The 23,623-nt window shown below is 46.6% G+C and overlaps 2 protein-coding genes and 1 non-coding gene across 4 annotated transcripts; 1 reads left to right on the top strand and 2 right to left on the bottom strand.

Annotated features, from left to right (window-relative positions):
- Positions 1-1,847: 1,847 nt before the first annotated feature.
- On the top strand, positions 1,848-1,920 carry TRNAA-AGC (transfer RNA alanine (anticodon AGC)). The gene has a single exon. It is a non-coding gene; the product is annotated as a tRNA-Ala (tRNA).
- Positions 1,921-2,386: 466 nt separating this feature from the next.
- LOC123048632 (uncharacterized) lies at positions 2,387-3,218 on the bottom strand. The gene is made up of 2 exons (XM_044471690.1): positions 2,772-3,218; positions 2,387-2,640 (listed from the first exon to the last, which is right to left on the bottom strand). The coding sequence occupies exon 1, from the start codon at positions 3,057-3,059 to the stop codon at positions 2,808-2,810; it is 252 nt and encodes an 83-aa protein (XP_044327625.1). The 5' UTR covers positions 3,060-3,218; the 3' UTR covers positions 2,387-2,640; positions 2,772-2,807.
- A 2,218-nt stretch (positions 3,219-5,436) lies between these two features.
- LOC123051452 (probable serine/threonine-protein kinase kinX) lies at positions 5,437-10,850 on the bottom strand. Of its 2 annotated transcripts, XM_044474316.1 has the most exons (4): positions 10,554-10,850; positions 7,661-10,344; positions 6,247-7,060; positions 5,437-5,805 (listed from the first exon to the last, which is right to left on the bottom strand). In XM_044474316.1, the coding sequence occupies exons 2-4, from the start codon at positions 10,328-10,330 to the stop codon at positions 5,573-5,575; spliced, it is 3,717 nt and encodes a 1,238-aa protein (XP_044330251.1). In that variant the 5' UTR covers positions 10,331-10,344; positions 10,554-10,850; the 3' UTR covers positions 5,437-5,572. The 2 variants fall into 2 exon arrangements, with proteins under 2 accessions (XP_044330251.1, XP_044330250.1); XM_044474315.1 differs by lacking the exon at positions 10,554-10,850 and having other exon boundaries at positions 7,661-10,531.
- Between the last annotated feature and the right edge of the window lie 12,773 nt (positions 10,851-23,623).

Genomic DNA, 23,623 nt, shown 5'->3' with positions numbered 1-23,623 from the left:
ATACCCTTATCCTAATCGCGAAAGCATCAACTCTAGCACTTGTCCCCTTGAGCTGTCTACACATCCGCTCATCGGCCTCCTGCCTCGGCACGCAGCTGTGTGGCCTCTCTAGCTCGGGGTTCCGTTCCCGCACCAACGCATCTGCCTTGCCCGACGCTGGCATTGCTCCATGCGCGGATCCACGGGAAGGGGTCGTCGTGGGTGGGGATGGCGGGATGGCGTCGGCGCAGCGGACGGTGGTTCGTTGGGAGGAAGAAGGCAGAGGCAGGGCGAAGCACGTGTGAAGTTTGCTGATGTATTTTGTGTTTGGGCACAACCGCGCGTGATGCAGGTTTGTTGATTTAAAAGAACGGACTATCTATTTAGCATTTGACTGATTTACAATTAGAAAACATTCAAATTTCCAGACAAATCAAATGTTGACAGCTGTGTGTCCAAAAACCTACGCCAATTGTATGTTTGTATGCCCAAAAAACTGGGTCGGGCTGAAAATCTGACCCGGTTCTAATATAACTAACCAAAATAAAAAACCCATTGGATCGGTCGCCCACACTCCTTACCTTTTCCTGAACCATAAATCACCTGACAAAGAAAAAAAATTAAAATCAGAAAACAGCTGGTGATTGCGATTCCTAGGATCCTCCTTTCAACTTGCATCCCACACAAGGGCCCGAACTCTACTACTCTAACCAATTCACAGATCTCATCTAACACACAGAACTCATCTGGGAGGCGCCATGGGAGAGGGGAGAGAGAAGAAGAAAGAGCAGACGCCATGGGAGAGAGGGAGAGAGAAGAGCAAAGAACAGAGAGGCATGTCAAAAGGACAAGTGCCCAGAGATAAGCAAGGGAAAAAACAGATGCACAACACCAAGAGACAATCCACAGGTTCAGAAAAATCTCTCAAAAATACTTGCTGACATGATGGAAGAATACTTGTTAACTGTTCTTCTCTATTTGGTTTCACAACGTCTGAGAAAAACTTTCCAGAATAACTAGTGAAAGTAACGTATGCATGTTACTAGTCCATGTTACTCCCTACTGTGGCTAGTCTCACACCCCATCGCCCGGTGCATTGAATGTTAGAAATGGGACAGCGGGACGTGTGGGATCTTTGACTACCGTCCATTGTGTTCACATTGGTTGCAATCTGGGCGCTCCATTTTGGATTGCATAACATGTTCTTGGAGGATTCATTAAACTCTTGAAAAACAAATAGAATCGTCATCGTTTACTTTAAGTGCAAGAAATAACATGATCAGCCGATTGAGAGTACCTATTGGCCAACTCTTCCATCTTGTCTCCGCGGAGCTGGAAATAGCTTTGTTGAGGGCTAAGAGCGCGTGTTTGACACTAACCCATGAAGCTGAACATACACGCATCGACGGCAACAGACATGAGCGCAACGAGGCACTCCATGACGAATATGAACAACATCAGTGACAGAGGATCACCCTGCTTGATTAGTCCTGGCATGTGTCGTCTGAAGGACTTTGATGTGACATCTAGTTTTTATGTGACGGAGCTTTGTCATTTGTGTATATTTTAATTCTTTAACTTGGTGATAAATTGTAAAACTCGGTTGTTTTTCTAAGGAATACAAACGATTTCTAAAACCAATCATAGGATTATGAAGTACTCCCTTCATAAACTAATATAAAAGCGTTTAGATCACTAAATTAATGATCTAAACGCTCTTATATTAGTTTACGGAGGGAGTACCATTTTGCCTTATCGTCGACCATGGAATAGTGGGGAACTCAACAACGTTTATTCGGGAAATAAATAAAAATCAACAACGTTCTTGATTCTGCACATAAGCTGAAGACAAGATTACATTATAGTTAGGGGATGTAGCTCAGATGGTAGAGCGCTCGCTTAGCATGCGAGAGGTATGGGGATCGATACCCCACTTCTCCAATGTATTTTTTGTACTATTTTCTATCAGATCTGAAAACACTGTAAATTATCAAGCAATTAATACTGGTTATTAATTAATAAGAAATTGTGAGGGGATGTGGCTCAGATTTTTTTCCCCGTCTCGTCCGCAGGGACGCCAAAAATGGTTCTGAGCCTCTGACGGCAATGGGCTGATAGCCAGGCCCGTGTGGACGGCGCGTTGACTGGGACCAGCGGAGACGACGTGGCAGGGCGGCCAGCGCCACGTGCCACAGGGTTTCACCGTGATTCTGGAGCGTGTGCTGTTGGATTCATTTTCATTCGTGCGCCAACTCATTTCCCTTGCAGGGGATAATTTGTTTTGCAAGCACTTTTGAGCCTGAGAGTATCAAGCGGACACAACAAAACCAGGTATGTTTTGCGGAAGCAAACTGAAGTGAAGCAGAAAGGAATCTCACGAGCAGATCATCTGAAACTGAAGCAGAAAGAAAGGAACCGCGTGTGATGCTTGATTGATGGCCAACGTTGCTTGCAGCCCCGGAAACAAACATTCTCCCCCTCTCTCTCGACAACAGAACAACTAGAAAAAGAAAAGAAGAAAAAAGGACCCATGCATGCATGATGATCTTACACTAGTGACTAATCTACTCGCAAGGAACGTTCGATGAGTCCGTCCCTCGGCTGCATCCCTCGCGCATCCGTTCTCGCCACCATCGGTCGGCCGCCCGCCTGATGAGCCACCTGCAGGATCCGGCGAGCCAGCACCCATGAGAACAGACCAGGTTTTACAAGGCAGAGAAAGAGCAGCACGCAAGGACACGGTGGTGGTGGAGCGCGGTCCGAATCCATGGGAGACAGAGCAGGGCCAATACCAAGGAGGAGGAAGAAGAAGACGGCGGGCGGGCGGGCTAGCGGTGGACGATGTGGGAGCACTTGGCCTTGATCCAGCGGAGGCCCCGGCGGAGGGACGCCTTCACCTTGCCCTCCACGGCGTAGGCCTTGTAGCTGGCCACCCTCCCCCGCCGCTTCATCTCCGCCTGGTCCCCCACGAACCACGCCACCGACGACGCCGCCGCCGCCGACGCCACCCACCGCGCCCCCGGCACCTTCCGCTCCACCGCCCCGTACTCCGCCGCGTAAGGCCGGTACGTCGGCGCCATCCCTCACTTTGCTCCTCCGCGAGGGGAGAGGGGAGAGGAGAGGGAGGTGGGAGCCTGGAGGGCAGGCAGGGGCGCGACAATGAAGGCCAGAGAGAAGGCCGTTGCTGTGCGTGATATCAAGAGGCCGCAGCGACCGAGTTGGCGGCCAGCGGCAGGCAAGCGGCATCCTATGCTCGGGACCTCGGCTCATATGGCGCTTGGCGTCGCCTCGACGACCGTCCGATCGGGAATCTGATGCCTTGGAAGCAGGGCTCACTCAGCTGTGTGTCCAGATAGTCGCATTGTATACCTTTCTGCGTCACATGCCATCCTCTCAAGGTCCTCGGCACGAGTGTCCCTTTCGTCGCGTCGAGACAAGCCATATGTCCGTTCCAACAATTTTATAATACTCTCTCCCTCCCCCTCCGTTTCTAAATATCTGTCTAGAAAATTTCAACAAATGACTATATACGATACAAAATGAGTGAATCTACATTCTAAAACATGTGTATATACATCCGTATGTGACGATTCATTTGAAATCTTAAAAAAAAACAAATATTTAGGAACGGAATGAATATTTTACTGGAGTAGTAGTACAGTAATTAATTTGTTAACAGATCGATGTTCAACTTGTCCTCGTCGACGGACACGAACGGAACGGAGACGAGGCTGGGTGCAAGGCATGGCGTGTGCTCATGCTCCGTGACTGGAACCTCACCACGATGCGGTGCGTGGTGGAGCCGAAAGCCCCGGAGACCGGAGGCATCTTTCCCCGCTGAGGACGACAACAAAGGCTGCTTGCGAAATGCATATCCGTTCCTTCAGCTTGGCGGCTATGGAAAGGAACACATGCATGCCTTGCTTCGTAAGAGAACTGCTAAGCGTTAGGGTGTTGCTTTATTGTCTAATAAAAAGAGAATAGAGGGAGATGTTTATTCTCTTCTTTTGTGCCAGGATTTGCTGCTTTATCCCTTCCTGATGCAGACGGGCTTGGGATGCCAGTTGCAATCCCTTTAAGATGCAAACCCCCTCTGATTGCAACTGGGCAAGATGTTGCTAGTAAACAACCGAAATCTCCGCAAAAAAGGAAAAAAAAAGCAACTGAAAGAACCTCAAACCACCAAGAACACACACACACTTGTGACGATAGGGGCGCTGAATAAAATGCATGAATATCCCAACCCAATCACAAGATAGAACTTCCTTCTGATGATTTTTCAGTTGCACACCGACACACGCGGAAGGGTGGGTGACATGAAAAAACTGTCCATTTTGGCAGGCAATGAATGAATGAGCACTGCTGCTGTATACCAGTAAATTTTTAATGGCAGTAAATTTAGGATGCAGGTCTTGTGGGAAGAATCCAAAAACCTTGTGTAATCACAGTTTTGTTCCACCCCCAAAAAAATAGAAGGCACATGCCAACTGCAAATTTGTCAGCTCATAGGCCCCAGGGAGAGCAAATAACACACATGACACACCTAATAAGAACTGGCATACACGAACATATTAAAAGTAAAACTGGAGTGCATACATAATGTAAGACTTGACAGGGTTTTTTTTTTTTACAAGTCTTGCACAAAGAGGTTGTTGGAATCTAATCATTCCTTCCAAGTTAAAATGAACTAATAAAATCCCGCAAAAAGAGAGAGAAGATAAACCCTTAAATAATTGCATGAGCTCGGGAGTTAAGCAGCTGATATCAACAATAGGTTAATCTGCACGAAAGGGTTCAGGAATTGTTGAATTTAGATATATAGGACCCTAGAAGAAGAATATAGGACCTCAAGAGGAAGACTCAGAAGAGGAATATGAGAGCAAGAAAAGGGAAAAGGGCAGCTAGCTCGAAATCTGATAAATCGAATACCGCCAGGCTTCAGTTATGAGAGGGGCCTTCACCAAGTGCAGACAAGAAAGATACCGAACTGAGAACACCAAGTGAAAAGGACACAAGCTATTCCTACCAAGAAAGGTTATTTCTTCCAAAGTATAACAAACACTAATGGAATGATATGCAGAGATTTTCTTAACAGTACATCCGATCTAGCAGACTCGCACATGTGGTTATATGCTTGTATATACAAACTTTGGTCCTATATCCCATTCTCAATTTCTAATGTTCATAATGGCATGCTCAAAATATTAAATGTTCAGTTTTCCTTCATATTTTTCTCGCATGATATATAAGATGCTCCACTTCTGTTGGAGATAAAGCATAATTCCAGAAATCAACATACTGAGAGAAAGGAAAAGCAAGTTACACAGTTCGCAATAAAAAAGATGATTGGAGGGCATCATCATTGAAGACTGTAGCAGCTTGCTGGAAGACTTGAAACTTGTCAGGATGGCTAATGACAACTCAATTAAGAAGTTAGTTCCAAAAGAGAATGCATCATTCAGAAATGATCTATATTTCAAGCTATCCAACATTCATTAACACCTTCGTATCCGTATAATCTTTCCAAGTGTCTATAAATTCAAAGAATGACGACAGCAGAGAGAGAAATGCCAGCTTAAAAAGACCACCTACTTCAAGAAAACATATTAGCGATGTGACTGACGACATCACCAACGAATGAGTTGAAGCATGACGAGCAGATGGTTCTCATGAGAAACGCTGGCTCTCGGCCATCACAGGCGTGGCAACAATGGCTAGGAAAAGGAAAAGGTGTAGAAACAACCCTATCCTTGTTGTGTGCAATCCCAGACAACGCTAAGATAGTGTGTGTCGCTCGCCGTGCTACATTCGTGAAAGAAGATTGATCTGAAACATAAAGAATGAGAGGTTAATCCCAGTTAAATAGCAAGATTGCAGAGTCTAATACAGCTGTCTTTTGCATTTAGTTCAGTGTACAATGGCCAACAGCATAGCAGAATAAAAAAGGACAAGCAATAATTATTTAGGCTACTAATAGCCACAAACCAGAGACACATTTTCAGTATAGATGGCTACTTAATTATTTTGGGACCACAGCTGCTACAATGGGATGATGTCCTAGCATAAACTGAAATAAATTTCTCTAACCAACCATTTTAAATATGAAAATACAAGGCTGAGTCATATAATTTCAGAGCATACCGTACTCAATCACTGGGTAATCTAATATGTTAAGGCTAAAATCAAACTATTACACTCAAATGTTAAACGTGGGTGCTCCCAAATCGATACATTAAAACAACAGTTTGCTCAGACCGCTATACGTACCCAATGGAGACCGGGCACAAATGTGCTTGATGCTCTTCTTGACAATAGGAATCAGCTGGTCCTTGGCATTTGCTACTTCTCGGAAATTGCTTCCACCCTCATCAGTGCATTGATTAAGATTACTTGCAGACTGTACAAAATGTGAGCTACTCTGCTGGCTCTGCATAAAATCAGCCCTGGAACATGATGGGCTCACATCTGTAGAGGTGCAGGTGATCCGTTGATTTTGTTCTGTTCCTGGTGCGCTTCTGTCATGCTGAATGCTATTCTGCCAAGCATTAGTTGCAGTCCTAGGTCTAAATAGAAGAATACGAATGCGTCGGTTCAAGGCACGCCTCCTATCAAGAGTTGCATGCCTCCCAGTAGGAGTTGATACAGGTTCAGCTGAGAGATGTGACTCGGCTCGCTTATCTTCCTCAGGGGTTTCTATTGGAGAGAGATTCAGATCAAATCCTTGCAAAGAAGGCTGAACGTTTATTGGTGGTGGTCTCTGGAACACTCCACTTGGTGTAGATCTGCCCAACGAACCAGAACTGCTATCGGCGGTGTTCATGTTACTATCTCCACGGTGAACCACCCTATCCTGTGTTTGTGCATGAGAAGGCCCTTCCACACTGGATCTACACCCACCACAGTACCAGTTCCCTTCGGGTACTTCTCTTCCCAGACCAACACAGAAAGTATGTGCAGAGGAATCACATATATCACATAGCAACATGAGATTGTCATCACCACCTTGATTGCACTCTATACATACAACATTTTCGTATGGGTCTAACCAACGCCTCATTTCATCTTCAGTGGGCTGGTATACCTGTTCAAGGAAGAAACAGAACAAATGAGACGACCATGCAAACTGTCACGAAGTTTATTGTTAACATTACTTTTAGGTTAACCAGTGCACAAGTTTCAGTTAGCATAGTAATTAAGAGGTTTTATATATGTTGTCATGCGAAACGTAATCCAAAATTCAAAAGGTTGCACAAGTTCTCAACATCTACAGATTTACATCAATATCAAGGTTGCGAATACAACAAGAAAAGCTCTTACTTACAGAAATATGAATTTACATCATCAAACCCTGAGTTCGAATGGCAAAGTGGATGTAATGGATATGTCATCCCTAAATTGGTAAATTTCCGTGTCATCTCTGCTTAAAACTTTTAATCCACTAACCGACATTTTGGATGGTCACTAGAAACAACACAGCACACTTATTATAATAAGTAACAGCAAAATGTATGTTCTATTCCTACGGGGACAGGATTCTCATATATTTTAGTGGTAGTTCGAACATAAATGCATTTCATCTCAATGACTAACCAATCCAAATATTAAGTGGGCAAGCAATGCAGAATGGTTTTATACCCTGTGGATATGTAATTTTATAGTGACCAGGAGAGTAAACCATTACCTGATCGCGCTTTTCTACCCTAACGGGAGCATTCCTCAACCCCAATCCTAGATCTGCCACTGATGACTTGGTAATTGTGTTGAAACGCCGTTTACACAGTGGACACCTCGACTCCACCTTTGACCACTCCAGGATGCACGCGAAGCAGAAGTAGTGTGAGCAGCAATTAAGCACACCCTGTATTGTAGCTCTCTGCTCCTCTGAGAGGCAGATACCACATATCTGTTTCAAAGCCTCCTCTGGCTCTTTTCCCTTCTCGTCTACCCTCCTAGGAGCAATGGTCCTTCGTGCTGGGGGCGAAGGCAGCTGTGGCATGGTCTCTTGGGGCCTAGGCACCCCCAAATCCTTAAGTTCCTCCTCTGATATGACATAATCAGAGTCTGAAGACGAGTCTGATTCAGAACCCCTCTTCCTCCTACCCTTCTTTCTCTTGATCCTCGCAGGCTCAGCTACTGGTGTTTCCTTCTCAGCATGATCCTCGTCAGATGTCACAAACTCAAATTCTGATGTGTCAGATTCGACTGATGGCCATGCTTCTCCCACAGCAACTGGCTCTGCAGTGCCTTCCCTTGTCTTCCTCCCAACCTTGGCCTTCTTCCTTGGCCGGTAATTGACCTCTTCCTCCACGTCGTCCTTGACAACAAAATCATCATCATCCTCTTCCTCCTCATCGTCTTCATAGTCGTCAGCCACCCGCCGCTTGCTCCTACGCCGACGTGCTGACGTGCCATTCCTTGTCTTTCCCTTGGAAACCCTGGAACCACTCTTCCTCTTACGGTGTTGGCGCCCAGCTGCTGGCTTCCGCTTGGCCAAGTGGTTCCTAGGTCTAACCTTTGTGGCACGAGTTGGGGCATAATCCCCCAAATCATCATCTTCTTCTTCAACATCTTCCTCCTCATCCTCCTCATCTTCGTCCACCTCCGGATCAAAGTCTTCATCCTCATCCTCGATCTCTTCCTCGTAATCATCATCATCCTCGTGCCTCTGCCGGCTAGAGCCCGTTGGCTTCACCTTCCTGCCCTTGCCACGGGCCTCGGGCAGGTTCCTCGGCTGTAGCATCTCGGTCTCCAACTCCTCATCCTCTTCCTGATCCTCAACTTCCTCCTCCACCCCATTGAAATCTGCATCAACAAACTCGTCCTCCTGCTTCAGATTCCTGCCATCGGAGCGATACTTGACTGACTCTGGCGTCTCGATCTCCAGCTCTTCATCCTCTTCCTGATCCTCAACTTCCTCATCAGCCACATTGAAATCTGCATCAAGCTCATCCTCCTCCTTCACATTCCTACCACCAGAGCGATACTTGACTGACTCTGGCGTCTCGATCTCCAGCTCGTCATCCTCTTCCTGATCCTCAACTTCCTCCTCAGCCACATTGAAATCTGCATCAAGCTCATCCTCCTCCTTCACATTCCTGCCACCGGAGCGATACTTGACTGACTCTGGCGTCTCGATCTCCAGCTCTTCATCCTCTTCCTGATCCTCAACTTCCTCCTCAGCTACATTGAAATCTGCATCAAGCTCATCCTCCTCCTTCACATTCCTGCCACCGGAGCGAAAGTTGGCTGACAGTGGCATCTGGATCTCCAACTTGTCATTCTCCAGTTCCTCCTCCTGCCCGTCGAAATCGGCATCAGACTCATCCTCTTGCTCCCCACTCCTACCCCAGGAAGGGTCCATGGCTGGTTGTGGGGTCTCGACCTCCAACTCCTCATTCTCCACTTCTTCCTCCTCCCCATTGAAATCTGCATCAGGCTCGATCTCTTGCTCCTCCCTTCTGCGCCGGAACCGAACCGTGGCTGGGCGTTTCGGCCATGGCGCCTCGACCTCCACCTCCTCGTTGCCCAATCCATCCTCCTCTCCGTCGAACTCCTCGTCAGACTCTTGTTCCTGCTTCCTCGACCTACCCCGGGAGCGAGCCGTGGGTGCACGCCTCGGCCTCGGCGTCTCGATCTCGAAGCCCTCGTCCTCCCCATCGAACTCCGCGTCAGACTCCTCTTCCTGCACCGTCGTCCTGCCCCGGGAGCGAGCCGTGGGCGCGCGCCTCGGCCGCGGCGTCTCGATCTCGAAATCCTCGTCCTCCTCCTCCTCGTCGAAATCCGCATCAGAATCGTCGTCGTCGTCGCGCGGCTTGGCCTTCCTGGCCCGGCGGCGAGCCCTGGGCCGCGGCGTCTCGATCTCCTCCAACTCCTCCTCGAAATCCGCATCGGATTCCTCCTCCTCCGACTCCTGCTTCCGCCTCCGCTTCCGGCCCCGGCCGCGAGCCCTGGCCGGGCGCCTGGGCCGCGGCGCGTCGATCTCGAAGTCTTCGTCGTCCTCCTCCTCGGAATCCGCGTCGTCGTCGTCGTCCGACTTGGCCTTCTTCCTGCCCCGCCCGCGAGGCCTGGGGGGAGGCCTGGGAGGGCGCCTGGGCCGGTGCCGCGGCTTGTCGATCTCGAAATCCTCGTCGTCGTCCTCCTCCTCCGCGTCCCCGTCGAAGTCGGCGTCAGATTCGTCCTCGGGGTCCGGCTCCGGGTCGGCCTCCTCCTCCCCGGCGTCCTCGTCGGAGCACGCAGCGGCCGCGTACTCAACATCATCCTCTACCTCGTCCTCCTCGTCCACAACGTACTCGTCGTCGTCGTCGCCGCCCATCTTCGCCCGCCGCAGGACCGCCCTCCCGCCGGCGACCATAGACGGGCAGATCCCTGCACGCACGCCACAAATCCGAGTCAGTTGAACCATCAATCGAACCTCCGGACGCAACAGATCGAAATTCGGCGACGCGAATCGGCCGAATTTCACTCGAGAAGAGGGTGAAGAACAGTGAGAGACAAGATAAGAAAGGGTAAAAAGGAAGGAGGAGAGGAAGGGAGGAGTTCCATTTCGGGGTGAGAGGAGGAGGGGGAAAACTTGCCTCGCCGCACGAGAATTGAGGAGGGAGGCGCAGCGCACCCAACAGTGAGAGACAAAAGGCACCCAAATAGGCAGGCCGACCCTCGAGTTCGAAACGGGGTTCCCCTTCTTCCTTCCTTCCCGACGGAGAAGATAATAATTGCGGTGGCGCTGCTGCAGTGGAATTCAAATCCTCCTTGAGTTGGAAGTAATTTTGGATGGAATCGGGTCGGAATTTGGAAAGGAGAGGGGTTGGAGGGGAGAGGAGGGGGGTGGTGGACTGGGTTTGGTAGGGTAGGGAGGCGAGGGCAGGGCCGAGAGGGGAAAGGGGAGGAGAGGAGGAAACGGAGAAAACGAGAGGAAGGGGGCGGTGGGCCTGGCCGTTTTATCTATGGCGGCATCACGAGGAGGGAGGGGCGTGGTGGGACCGGCCGGCCGCTGGACTTGAAGTTTACTCCGGCGGTTACTACTAACCCGCGTGCGGGCGTACGTTTGCATTAGGGGACGGTTCGCTTTTTCTCATAAAAAATATAAAAAGATGAAGGTTAGCTCGAGTGATTCCTTTGGTTTTTTACTTGGGGCAGTAAAAATAATACTCTGGTGACTTGCATTCCTTCTCTCTGCTCGAGTTTTTCTTTCAGATTTTTTTCTTGAATTATCATCTAATAGAAGATACATGGAAATACGTACCGATCCATCATGTAGCGACGACTACAGCCACTAAAGCGAGCCGAAGGCACGCCATTATCATCGCCCCCGAAAAACCTTGCTGTATTAAACAGTAGGGGAATCGCCGTGTTAATGCCTCACATGACCGGCGCACCATAATAGCAATCATGGCCGATGAAAGCGTAGATCGAAAGGATCCAACATGTAGACACACAAGCACAGACAAACAAAGACCGGATCCACGAAGATCCACCGAAGACCAACACTAACCGAATCCCACGACATCCGTCGGAGACACACACACACACATCACCACACGCACTTCGACGACGTTAGACGCATCGGCGGGGAGGAGGCTAGGCGGGGAGAACCTTGTTCCATCTTCACGGAGCAGTCACCGCCTCACCTGCCTGAGCAGAACACAAACCCTAATCAATCTAAAAAACACCTATAAACGGAGCAGAAGCCCTCCCGCTAGTAAGGGTTAGGGTCCACCGCGTCTCCATGGCCCTAAGGCCACAAGCGGTGAGGTAGGCCGGCACGGCGACAGACACAGGAAGCCCTTGTCGCCTAAGAGTCACCTTTCTTAGGGAAGAGGAACAATTTTCTCTCTCCTCAGTTGAGAGCTCTGGTTACTAAATAAAAGTTGTGAGATCACACATTTCCAGTGACGGACAAAAAAAGTACCCAAAAGTAAATAAAACGGAATTTTTTATTGTTTTCACCCTACAACATACCAAAATTGACGTTTTTTGGGGGGTCCACACCAAAAAGATACAAAGGATTGGTGTATTTTGGGTCCTTATTACCTGAAGTAAGAACCCAAACGTAATGTTGCCAAGCCCAACCATTGCCTCGTATTCATCGCCACTGCGCCGACCAATTTCGATTACGACCACCGCCACCCCTCCACTCAAGGGGTCACCATCGCCGAGCTCGCGTCACTACCAGATCTCGTATAATTTCGGTCATCGCACCGCACTTCAAACTGTCGGATTCACCCAGCCGCCCGCTCCCGAGCACCGCATCGCCGCCCCCGAACTTCCACGTAATCCAGTTTCATCGCTATCCCCGCCGAGCTCCTCCCCGCTACCGGATCTTCATGTTTCATGTTGTTTTGAAAATATGTGTATCTAGCTTTTTATCGACTGTAAGAGCATCTCCAACAGCAAACGAAAAAATGTTGTCGTGACAAAAAACTTTTTTTTGTCTTGGAGGGGGGCAAAGAGCAGCTCGAACAACTCTCAATCTATATGGTGACCAATATTTTTTTTGGTCCCGACTAAAAAGTTGCTAAAAGTGATGTAAATTTTGGTTCATCGCTAACAGCCGACCAACGTAAAATAGCTACCCGAGAGCCCCAGCCGTCCGATCTGAATATTCACCCTGCCACCGCCACGCCCTATTCCGACCATCCTACGCTCCACCATGCCTATTCCGCCCTATCTGTTTTGTTTATCTATCTTCTATGGCACCACGAGCAGGGTGGGTGGGGCGATGGCCGCTATACTTTTTTGGGGGAGGGGGGGACTTTCGATCTAATCATCATCTGTCATGGCAGCACAGAGAATAGTGGAAGCAACAAATAATTACATCCAAGTCTGAAGGCCATCTAGCGATAACTACAAGCACCGGAGCGAGCCAGAGGCGCGTCGCCGTTATCGCCCCTTCCTCACCAAAGTTAGACAAACCTTGTTGTAGTCGATAGCTAGAAAGTCGTCATGTTAAGGTCCCATAGTACTGGCGCACCAACCCTTGTTGATGAAGAGAAGCTTAGATATGAAGGATCCAATGTGTAAACACACGAATGAAGACGGAATCCAACATTTCAATCAAAAAACCACTACGGACCGAATCCGGCCACATCCGCCGAAGACACACCTCCACACATGTACCAATGACGCTAGACGCACCGTCGGACGGGGACAAGGTGAGAAGAGCCTTATTCCATTTTCAGGGAACCGCTGTCGTCTCGCCCCCATGAGTAAGACATAAATTCTATTCGAATTGAACTCCAATTAAAAATGGAGCAAGATCTCTCAGGACCGGGATTCACCCCGCCCCCATGGCCTTGCAGACAGTGGCGAATCTAGGAAGAAAATGAAGGGTAGGCTAAAGTCAACAAATGAAAAAACTAAGCTCTCTTTTGAAAAAGAAAATGATGGCCTAACCTTGTTGTCAAAAGAAGCTCAGAATTTCCCAAATTACTAAAAACATGTAGTATTAACTAGATTTTTCTAAGATTTTTGAAAAATATATATATGAAATTTTGAACCAAAATTTGATTTTATCTTGCAAAATAATCATTATCTCACCATCTTGTTGTCCATATAAGTTGGAGGAGGGATTACAATCACAATAGCTCAGGGAAGGGTATCTGGGTTCAGGTTCAGTGCGAGGAGTAAGTGCATACTCATTTTTGTACACTTCTTTTCTGCAAATAATTTGCAGTGGACACTAAATTAGTTAACAGTACATGAACTAGCGATTACAGTAGGTAGAGGCTGGGCATTCATGTGTGGTGCATGTTCGCTGTGCGTGTGTGGCATTGTGTGTTTGCTACTCGATAGTAGATGTATTATTGGGCTGGAATGAAAGTACTAGTAGTAAAAAATATATTGTTATTTGGAGGGTAGGCTCAAGCCTGTTTAAGCCCTCCTAGTAGACTCGCCGCTGCTTGCAGACAAGGTGAACTGACGACAACGCTGACAAGAGTCAGTTGAGCCCTAATCATACGGAAACAAGAAAAAGGATGTTTTGAGGTTTCAAAAAAAATCTAAAAAATAAGGGATGTTAAGAGGATGATGTTTTATTGTCACGCAAAATTTTAAGTTGAAACACATTACGAGATGTGAGACGTGAAAAAGACAAAATCAGCGTTGAATAGTGCCGAACAGTAATGTCATTATTTAGGGCTGAATTTGTCATTTGCATAACTCAATCTCGTAATGTGTTTCAACTTGAAATTTTGCATGGCAATAAAATATTATCCTCTTTTTTTTGCGAAAAAAATATTATCCCCTTAACATCTCATATTTATTGCGCCACCGCTGCGGTGGCGCCACCCCTCCCACAGTACCGGCGCACCAAAACAACAACAACTCTTGTTGATGAAGATAAGTTTAGATAGGAAGGATCCAATGTGTAAACACACGAATGAAGACGGAATCCAACATTTCAATCAAAAAAATACTACGGACTGAATCCGGCCACATCCGCCGAAGACACACCTCCACACATGTACCAATGACGCTAGACGCACCATCGGACGGGGACAAGGCGAGAAGAGCCTTATTCCATTTTCAGGGAACCGATTGTCGGATTTCGGGCTCCACAGTTCGAACTATAGGGCGTGTGCGAATATCTCAACCTCTCCAATCTCAAGCTTGTCGCCCTACAACCTAGCCTCGTCGGGTACACGCACGAGCGGGGAAGAGAATGAACACGATGGTTTATCTAGGTTCGGGCCACCTTGCGGTGTAAAACCCTACTCCTGCTTTGTGGTGGATTGGCCTCACGAGGGGCTGAGAAAGAACAAGTACAGTGGATGAACAGCCTCGCGAGGGCTGTGGTGGTGTGTATCGAAAAGATCTTATCCCCTCACTACGGTGGTGGCTAGCCTATATTTATAGTGACCTCGGTCCTCTTCCCTCAAAACTTAGGCAGGAAGGGATTCCACAACGGCCAATTCGAAAGGGGACAAGAAGTACATCTAATCCTGACGAAAGGTGGTCCTCGCCTGTGATACGTCTCCAACGTATCTATAATTGGTGAAGTATTCATGCTATTATATTATCCATCTTGGATGTTTATTGGATTTTACTATGCACTTTTATATTACTTTTGTGACTAACCTATTGACCCAGAGCCCAGTGCCAGTTTCTGTTTTTTCCCTTGTTTCAGTGTTTCGCGGAAAAGGAATATGAAACGGAGTCCAAACGGAATGAAACCTTCGGAAAAGTTATTTTTGGAAAGAAAGCAATACAGGAGACTTGGAGTGCACGTCAGGAAAGAAACGAGGGAGGCACGAGGCAGGGGGGCGCGCCCTCCACCCTCGTGGTTTCAGCACGAGCACATAAGGATCGAAGATGATCCCAATAGAACACTTTAAGTGGATCCATATCAATAGATTTTTGGCAAGCAAAGATGCAAGCAAATAGAAGGCACGTGAAAACACAGACAAAAAGACATACGGGAAGAAGGGCGAATAAAACAGCAAAGGTAAAGTGGGGGAGAGGAAAACGAGAGGCAAATGGCAAATAATGTAATGCGAGGGATAAGAGTTGTGATGGGCACTTGGTATGTCTTGACTTGTGCGTAGACTCCCCGGCAACGGCGCCAGAAATCCTTCTTGCTACCTCTTGAGCACAGCGTTGGTTTTTCCTTGAAGAGGAAAGGGTGATGCAGTAAAGTAGCGTAAGTATTTCCCTTAGTTTTTGAGAACCAATGTATCAATCCAGTAGGAGGCCACGCTCAAGTCCCTCATACCTACACAAACAAATAAGAACCTTGCAACCAACGCGATAAAGGGGTTGTCAAGCCCTTCACGGCCACTTGCAAAAGTGAGATCTGATAGAGATGATAAGATAATATTTTTGATATTTTTATTATAAAGACTAAAAGTAAAGAAAACAAAGTAAACGGCGACGAAAATAGCTAGTTGACGGAAGATTAATATGATGGAAAATAGCCCGGGGGCCATAGGTTTCACTAGTGGCTTCTCTCAAAATAGCATAAGTATTACGATGGGTGAACAAATTACTGTCGAGCAATTGATAGAATTGAGCATAGTTATGAGAATATCTAGGCATGATCATGTATATAGGCATCACGTCCGTGACAAGTAGACCGACTCCTGCCTGCATCTACTACTATTACTCCACACATCGAACGCTAGGATGGCAATGGGTCGGGTTTGGACCGGGTTGAACAATACCAAATCCATATCCATATCCATGAAATACAGTCTTTGTCCGCCCATGAAAAGATCCACGGGTGAGAAATTGTGTCCATGTCCAAATCCGATGGATATCCATACCCACTGGATATCCATTGGGTCCTCTCGAGACGTATAAATAAGACATAACACAATCTTAACATAAGCTCTTCCATTCTTCACCTTGTGGTAGGCTAGGCTTCACTGATGGTAAACATCAACTTATGGTAAATCAACATCCACTAAAAACCTAAGATCATTTAATATTTTTTAACAGATGAGATGACGAGTCATTTAACAAGGATATTAAAATAAGGGAAGGGGCGTTGGAGTATGTTACAGAGGGGATTGAGTGTTAACTAATAAAAGTTACGAAGGGGATTATGTAATTTCTTTTGCGTGTTTTAGATAACAAAGTGTAAAATTGTAGTGGGACATGTGACTGTGGGGTAGGGATAGTAGATTTTTGCCCATTAAGTCATACTATCGGGTCGGGTTTGGATATACCCACGGTTACAAGACTATATCCATGCCCGACCCATGAGCAATCGGTTCGGGTTTGGGCGCCGCCCATGGACACAAAAGCATATCCAAACCCTATCCATTCGGGTCGGATATCCATGGATATCTATGTCCATGGGTAAAATTGCCATCCTTATCTGGCATGCATCTAGAGTATTAAGTTCATAACAATAGAGTAAGGCATTAGGCAAGATGACATGATGTAAAGGGGTAAACTCAAACAATATGATATAAACCCTATCTTTTTATCTCGATGGCAACAATACAATACGTGTCGTTTCCCCTACTATCACTGGGATCGAGCAACGCAAGATTGAACCCAAAGCTAAGCACTTCTCCCATTGCAAGAAAGATCAATCTAGTAGGCCAAACCAAACTGATAATTCGAAGAGACTTGCAAAGATAACCAATCATACATAAAAGAATTCAGAGAAGATTCAAATATTGTTCATAGATAATCTTGATCATAAACCCACAATTCATCGGATCTCGACAAACACACCGCAAAAGAAGATTACATCGAATAGATCTCCAAGAGAATCGAGGAGAACTTTGTATTGAGATCGAAAGAGAGAGAAGAAGCCATCTAGCTAATAACTATGGACCCGAAGGTCTGAGGTAAACTACTCACACATCATCAGAGAGGCTATGGTGTTGATGTAGAAGCCCTTCGTGATCAATGCCCCCTCCGGCGGAGCGCCGAAAAAGGCCCCAAGATGGGATCTCACGGGTACAGAAGGTTGCGGCGGTGGAAATATGGTTTCGTGGTGCTCCCGGATGTTTTCGGGGCACGTAGGTATATATAGGAGGAAGAAGTAGGTCGATGGAGCTACGAGGGACCCACGAGGGTGGGGGGCGCGCCCAGGGGGGCAGGCGCGCCTCCCTGCCTCGTGGTCTCCTCGTTGATACCTTGACGTCCACTCCAAGTCCTCTGGATCACGTTTGTTTCGAAAATCACGTTCCCGAAGGTTCATTCCGTTTGGACTCCGTTTGATATTCCTTTTCTACGGAACACTGAAATAGGCAAAAAACAGCAATCTGGGTTGGGCCTCTAGTTAATAGGGTAGTCCCAAAAATAATACAAAAGTGTATGATAAAGCCCATTAAACATCCAAAACAGATAATATAATAGCATGGAACAATCAAAAATTATAGATACGTTGGAGACGTATCAGGGTCTTGTCGTGTAGGTCCCGCCGCGGGGTCGTACCAGGCCGTCGAAGGGGCCACGCCGTGGGCCGCAGGCAGATAGGTCTGGGTACCCCCGTTCCCAGAACGCCGACACCGATGTCGTCTCGCTTCCATGAGTAAGACATAAATTCTATTCGAATTGAACTCCAATTAAAAATGGAGCAAGATCTCTCAGGACCGGGATTCACCCCGCCTCCATGGCCTTGCAGACAAGGTGAACTGACGACAACGCTGACAAGAGTTAGTTGAGCCCTAATCACACGGAAACGAGAAAAGGATGTTTTGAAGTTTCGAAAAATCTAAAAATACGGGATGTTAAAAGGATGATGTTTTATTGCCACGCAAAATTTTAAGTTGAAACACATTACGAGATGTGAGACATGAAAAAGACAAAATCAGCGCTGAATTGTGTCGAACAGTAATGTCATTATTTAGGGCTGAATTTGTCATTTTCATAACTCAATCTGGTATTGTGTTTCAAATTGAAATTTTGCATGGCAATAAAATATCATCCTCTTTTTTTTCGAAAAAATATCATCCTCTTAACATCTCATATTTATTTTAGATTTTTTTTCAAGACTTTAAAATACTGTTTTCATGAAGTTTTCATTGAATATTGATACTCATACGATATTCTCCCATTGCGGTGAAGTTTACTGTGGCGGTTACCAACCGGGGTGCGTGCGTACGTTTGGATTAGATGACGGTTGGTTCGAGTTAAAAAATTGTGGGCAAGTTAAGCATAGACGAGTAGTAACAAAGAAGGCGATACGTGAGGATCACTTGCTCTGCCGTACCGTGGCGCTAGCGTGTGCACGTGCATCCTCCCCGCAACGGAAGCAAAGTGCAAGTGGGCAGTGGCCACGCACGCGCAGGGACGGCATTTTGTGCTCTCTTTTTTTCTCTATCTCTACTACTATTAAACAAGCAAACATATTCATCGCTAAACGCACCCAACCAGACCTACATACAACATCCCCGACCAATTACAGCCTCACGATCAAAATCACTTAATTTCATCTAGCCGTTAAAATTACCCTATCGTTAGCCAACTATGCGCTTAGCAATTTCTGCTGGCGGACGAAAACTCTGCCGTCCGCTCGTCCCACGTCCGCAATCAGGCATGAGAATAGGAAACTGATCGCAATCAGACCCCCTTAATTTGTGAGCTGCGTTGCTCGTGCTCGCTCAAAACAACTACCCCGCGACCCATGCCGCCTGCCTCTACGCGCCGGTGGGGACGAGCCGACGACGAAAAGAGGCAAGGCGAGAGGCGGCAGTGGTGGAGGGTCAGACGGGGGCCCGTCGTCTCCACCGATCCGTGTTGGCCTCCGCACCCGCCTCTGCTGGCCGGCCTCTCCTTACGCATAGGTCACCGCCTGCCGCTCCTTCGTTTGGCCGCCGACCAACGCACGCCTCCACTGGCCTCTCCTTACGCGCAGGTCGCGGCACCCCGGAAGAGGGCGATGAAGGAGTAGGTGAAGGACATGACGGCGGCGATTATGGAGACGAAGGTAACAGATCTCCAGGCCCAGCAACTGCGAGAGGATGACCTTGGCGAGGCCGCACAGCACCAGGCAGATCGTCCCATCCTGGCTGCAGTTTGCGTCGTGGCCCTTTTAATGGCGGCAGTTGCTGGGCACCACGGACGTGCACTCTCAAGGGAAGGAAATTATTTCAGTACCATGACTTTTCTGAACAAATATTTACAGATCTTCAGAAGCCAAAGAGGCTTAAATAGTTAAACTGCTTGTGCTTACATGATGCCTGTGGCAACTGTGATGCATAGAGAATCTTGTACTGTGCAATGCCACACATAGCTACATCTCTAGGCCCTGCATGGACATGATCAACACTGTGAGACCCATTTATTCTGCCTAACAACAGGTATGCATGCTGCCAATGTCCATCCATATATGCCAGTAGAAGTTAATTTGAGGATTATTTGTTACCAAGACAGGAGCGGACGGCGTCCATGTACAAGTGTAGTTCCGTTTGCCGTGGACCGGTTCCGGCCAGCGGTAGCAGTAGGAGAGGAGGACGGGGTGTAGTAGGTGATGTAGGCGCAGACGATGAGGGCGATGTGGCCGAGGATCTAGCCCATCTGCGCTACATGGCAAAACTGGGCAAGATGTATTACTCCAAATTTGAATCCCACTACAGAGCACCAGCAATAAGAGGATAGGTATTATTATGTAGATATAAAGAAAAATCCCGGGTGGACATTTTCTGACAAAAAGTACAGAACTAAGTTGTGGATGGTTGAAAATGCACTTCTTCAGAAATGGAATAGCAATGTGACAACAACACAAAATTCAAGTACAACCAAGCATTTTTTTATTTGTTTGTGTGTGTACTATCGTACATTAGTGATACCGAATTTGCAAACTGGAAGTATGTGAAAGCAACTGTTAAAATAAAGTATGTAGAAGAAAATAGTAGTTCAGAAAAAATATGAACACTGGTGTAATTGCAATAGCTTGTTTTCAAAATTTAACTATTGTATCCCTCATCGAACTAGAACACAGAGTTCTGCAATGAAAATGATCGCTTACATTATATTCAGGGTGAAACATTTCCCAACAGAAAAGTATTGGTTAAATGAGCATTGCGTAAAAGTCTATCTAAGTTCTCTTTCTTATTCTTCTATTACCTGGAAGGCCAATATGTACCAATTTGGGACTGTTTGACCACTGAACAATATTGCCATGTTGACCATTTATCATGTCTTTGCAATATATATAGGAATTCTATAATGTAAAAGTATTATGTGCAGCACAGACTTATATTTCTTTTGATTTTGCCTTGCTTGTTATTTATGCTTATAGCTTTATCTCTGGGATTCTATTTCAGGACACCTTTTTCAGATGTTAGTTGAGGCGCTTCTGATTTTCTCAATCAGTTGAAGCATGCGGTGCACTTTCTGAATGCCATTTTTTCTTCCTTGCATCCCAAATGCAAGCAAGCATGCTTCTACCGAGGCTTAGAAGAAGCCATGGAGTATGTTCCAGAACCTCTTTTATATAACTTCATCACAAAAAGTTAATGCAATATTTGCTTTTTTCCTAAATACTCCCTCTGTAAAGAAATATAAGATCGTTTAGATCACTAAACTAATGATCTAAACTATCTTTTATTTCTTTACAGAGGGAGTACACATGATAGACTTGAATCATTTTCTGTCCTCAACGTTCCTTTTCTTTCATGTAAAGTTTTTTTGAAAATGTCAGTGGATATTTAGTAACTTATGTTAGCTATGTGATATATTTGTAATGAGAACAACAAGAAATCTGTGAGATTTGCGGTGCCTAGACTGAAGTTGAAAGGTATTATTACTACTATAATATTAAACATACGTCGTTCCCGGAGCTTTATTAGCACACAAGCTCACATGATTTTTTTTTTCAGAAAATGAAAAGAATATACCATAGAGTATTCAAAGAGAAGAAATGGCATGTAGATACTACAATGAATTACTCCCTCCGTCCTAAAATATAAGAACGTCTTTCACACTATTATAGTGTCAAAAACGTTCTTATATTCTGGGACAGAGGGAGTATGTAACAGACTAACATGCTGGATAACCACAGTGGGCGAGAATACCTGTTCCAACATACATCAAAGTCGCTGGGAACTCCCAAGAATACATCTTCTAACTTCTCCCGTGGGGTGAAGAAAATTGATTCTATTGAAAACATAGAAACAACCATCAACATTTGTTTCAAGTAAAATTTGCATGCTAAACATAAGCTGCAAGACTGCTAACACTCACGCTCTACATCTATTTGTCATTTCCAAAGAACCAGAAAGAATGAATCTCCAGGTGAAATACAAATAGCATTAAATAAAATAATGAACTGGTTATATTAACCGGAGAGGCTAAAGATATCCTCTAAGTGTCAAAAGAGTTCACATATATTCATGAGAAGCGATTTATTGTGTCTAGATCATATTAATCGGCTCCAACTAACAATCACGATTTGCAGAAGTGGTAATTGAGAGAATTGTGTCTCAGTTAAGCTTTACAGATCATCAACAAAATCCCAATTTGAGGGTACTTCCATAGAGGAACTAAAAAGAAGCAGTTTATTGTGTCTAAATCGTATTAATCAACTCCAACTAACAATCATGATTTGCAGAAGTGGTCACTGAGATAATTTTGTCTCAATTAAGCTTTACATATCATCAACAAAATCCCAATTTGATGCTACTTCCATAGAGGAACTAAAGAGAAGGCATGCTTGGTTACTAGCAACATGATTCCATAGAAGATCCACAACAAAACATACTCTTCGATTCAGACTTGTTGCTCCCATCCTCTTTCGGCACCTCCTCCTTCTCCTTTGGGAAATCTGAACCATTAAGGGCCGCTTCATCAATACAGCCACCAACAACTAAGCACATGATCTCTCATATTATTGAAAGGGGACATTCTAACAGAAAACACACTCTACCATCGATGTCGGAAAATAAGTCATGAAGTACTCTCCTGGTGTAATGAAGAGACAAGCATTCAACATGCCTGCAATAGTCCATAACGTTGAAGTTGGAAAGCTCACAGGCTGTCGCCCTGCCCCGACACGCCTTGTGCACTTAACTGGTACCGCTTCTAGGGTTGTCACACCGACATGCCACCGCAGACACGTGCATTGCACGTGCACACTTACTAGTAGAGAGAAGGGACGGCATTTGTGCCCGTGCAAGCATGCGTGGGCGGCGACTCGGAAAAAAAAAGATTGGACGCGCGGGCGGGCGGGCGGTTCATTCTGCGGGCCGCGCCCGGAGCCGTGGGAAAACGGGAACGGTGGGCGCACGCGCCGTAACACAAGCCGTTGGCAGCCACCGTACAGACTAGGATCATCGTCGATCGAGTTGCGCCCCCGGGTTTTGCGATCTCCCAATCAGGACGGCTGCTACTTTGCGGATGCTAACTTCCGTCACGGTCATGCCGTCACAGCCACCGACAGCTAAAAAACCAGTCGGCAAAATTTAAGTGCCGGATTATGTCCACAACTTGTATAGCCCATCTAAACATCATTTTCTGCATTTGCATTTTTCTTGCTCGTCCGACAGACGGCTCTTCTCGACGACCTCAAGGTCCCTCGGATGCTCCTCAAGCCGGACATTGCTCGTGCCTTTGATTCGGTCTCTTGGCCGTTCTTTCTTGAGATACTCCGACACCTGGGCTTCGGCCAACGTTGGAGGGAGTGGATTTCCATCCTCCTCTCCTCCGCCTCTACGTGTGTCCTCATCGATGGGACTCCCAGACCTCCGATTAACCATGCGAGTGGCCTTCGCTAGGGTGATCCTGGTTCAGCGTGGTCTTCTTCACCACCTTACCACTCGTCAAGTGGCTTCGAGTGTGTCTCTCTATGCCGACGACATCATCATATTTTTGCCACCGTGACATGCATGGCATCTCCACAATCAAATGTCTTCTCCTGGTTTTTGGCTTGGTTGCCACGTGTACTAAGTTCGCCAAGTGCTTGACTCCACCCATTCACTTCTCGGACAACCACATCGACGTCATTGCTTCCTTGATGGCATACCTGATTGCTCTTTCATGCAATACTCGAGCCTTCCCTTGTCCATCTGGAAGGCCGCCCCCGCAGACTTGCTGCCATTGGTAGACATGATGGAGAAGAAGCTTCTTACTTGGAAGACTGACATGCTATCTATCGGCGACCAGCTTGTGTTTGCCCGCAATGTCCTCTGCGCTATGCCTACTCACTTCGTCACCGCCATGGTGCTAAAAAAAGCCATCCTCGCCAAGG

This window comes from Triticum aestivum, chromosome 2D, assembly GCF_018294505.1.
Source record: "Triticum aestivum cultivar Chinese Spring chromosome 2D, IWGSC CS RefSeq v2.1, whole genome shotgun sequence".
In the NCBI taxonomy this organism is placed as follows: domain Eukaryota; kingdom Viridiplantae; phylum Streptophyta; class Magnoliopsida; order Poales; family Poaceae; genus Triticum; species Triticum aestivum.
Note: the sequence above shows the minus strand (reverse complement) of the source record. Positions and strands in the feature narration are given on the sequence as shown.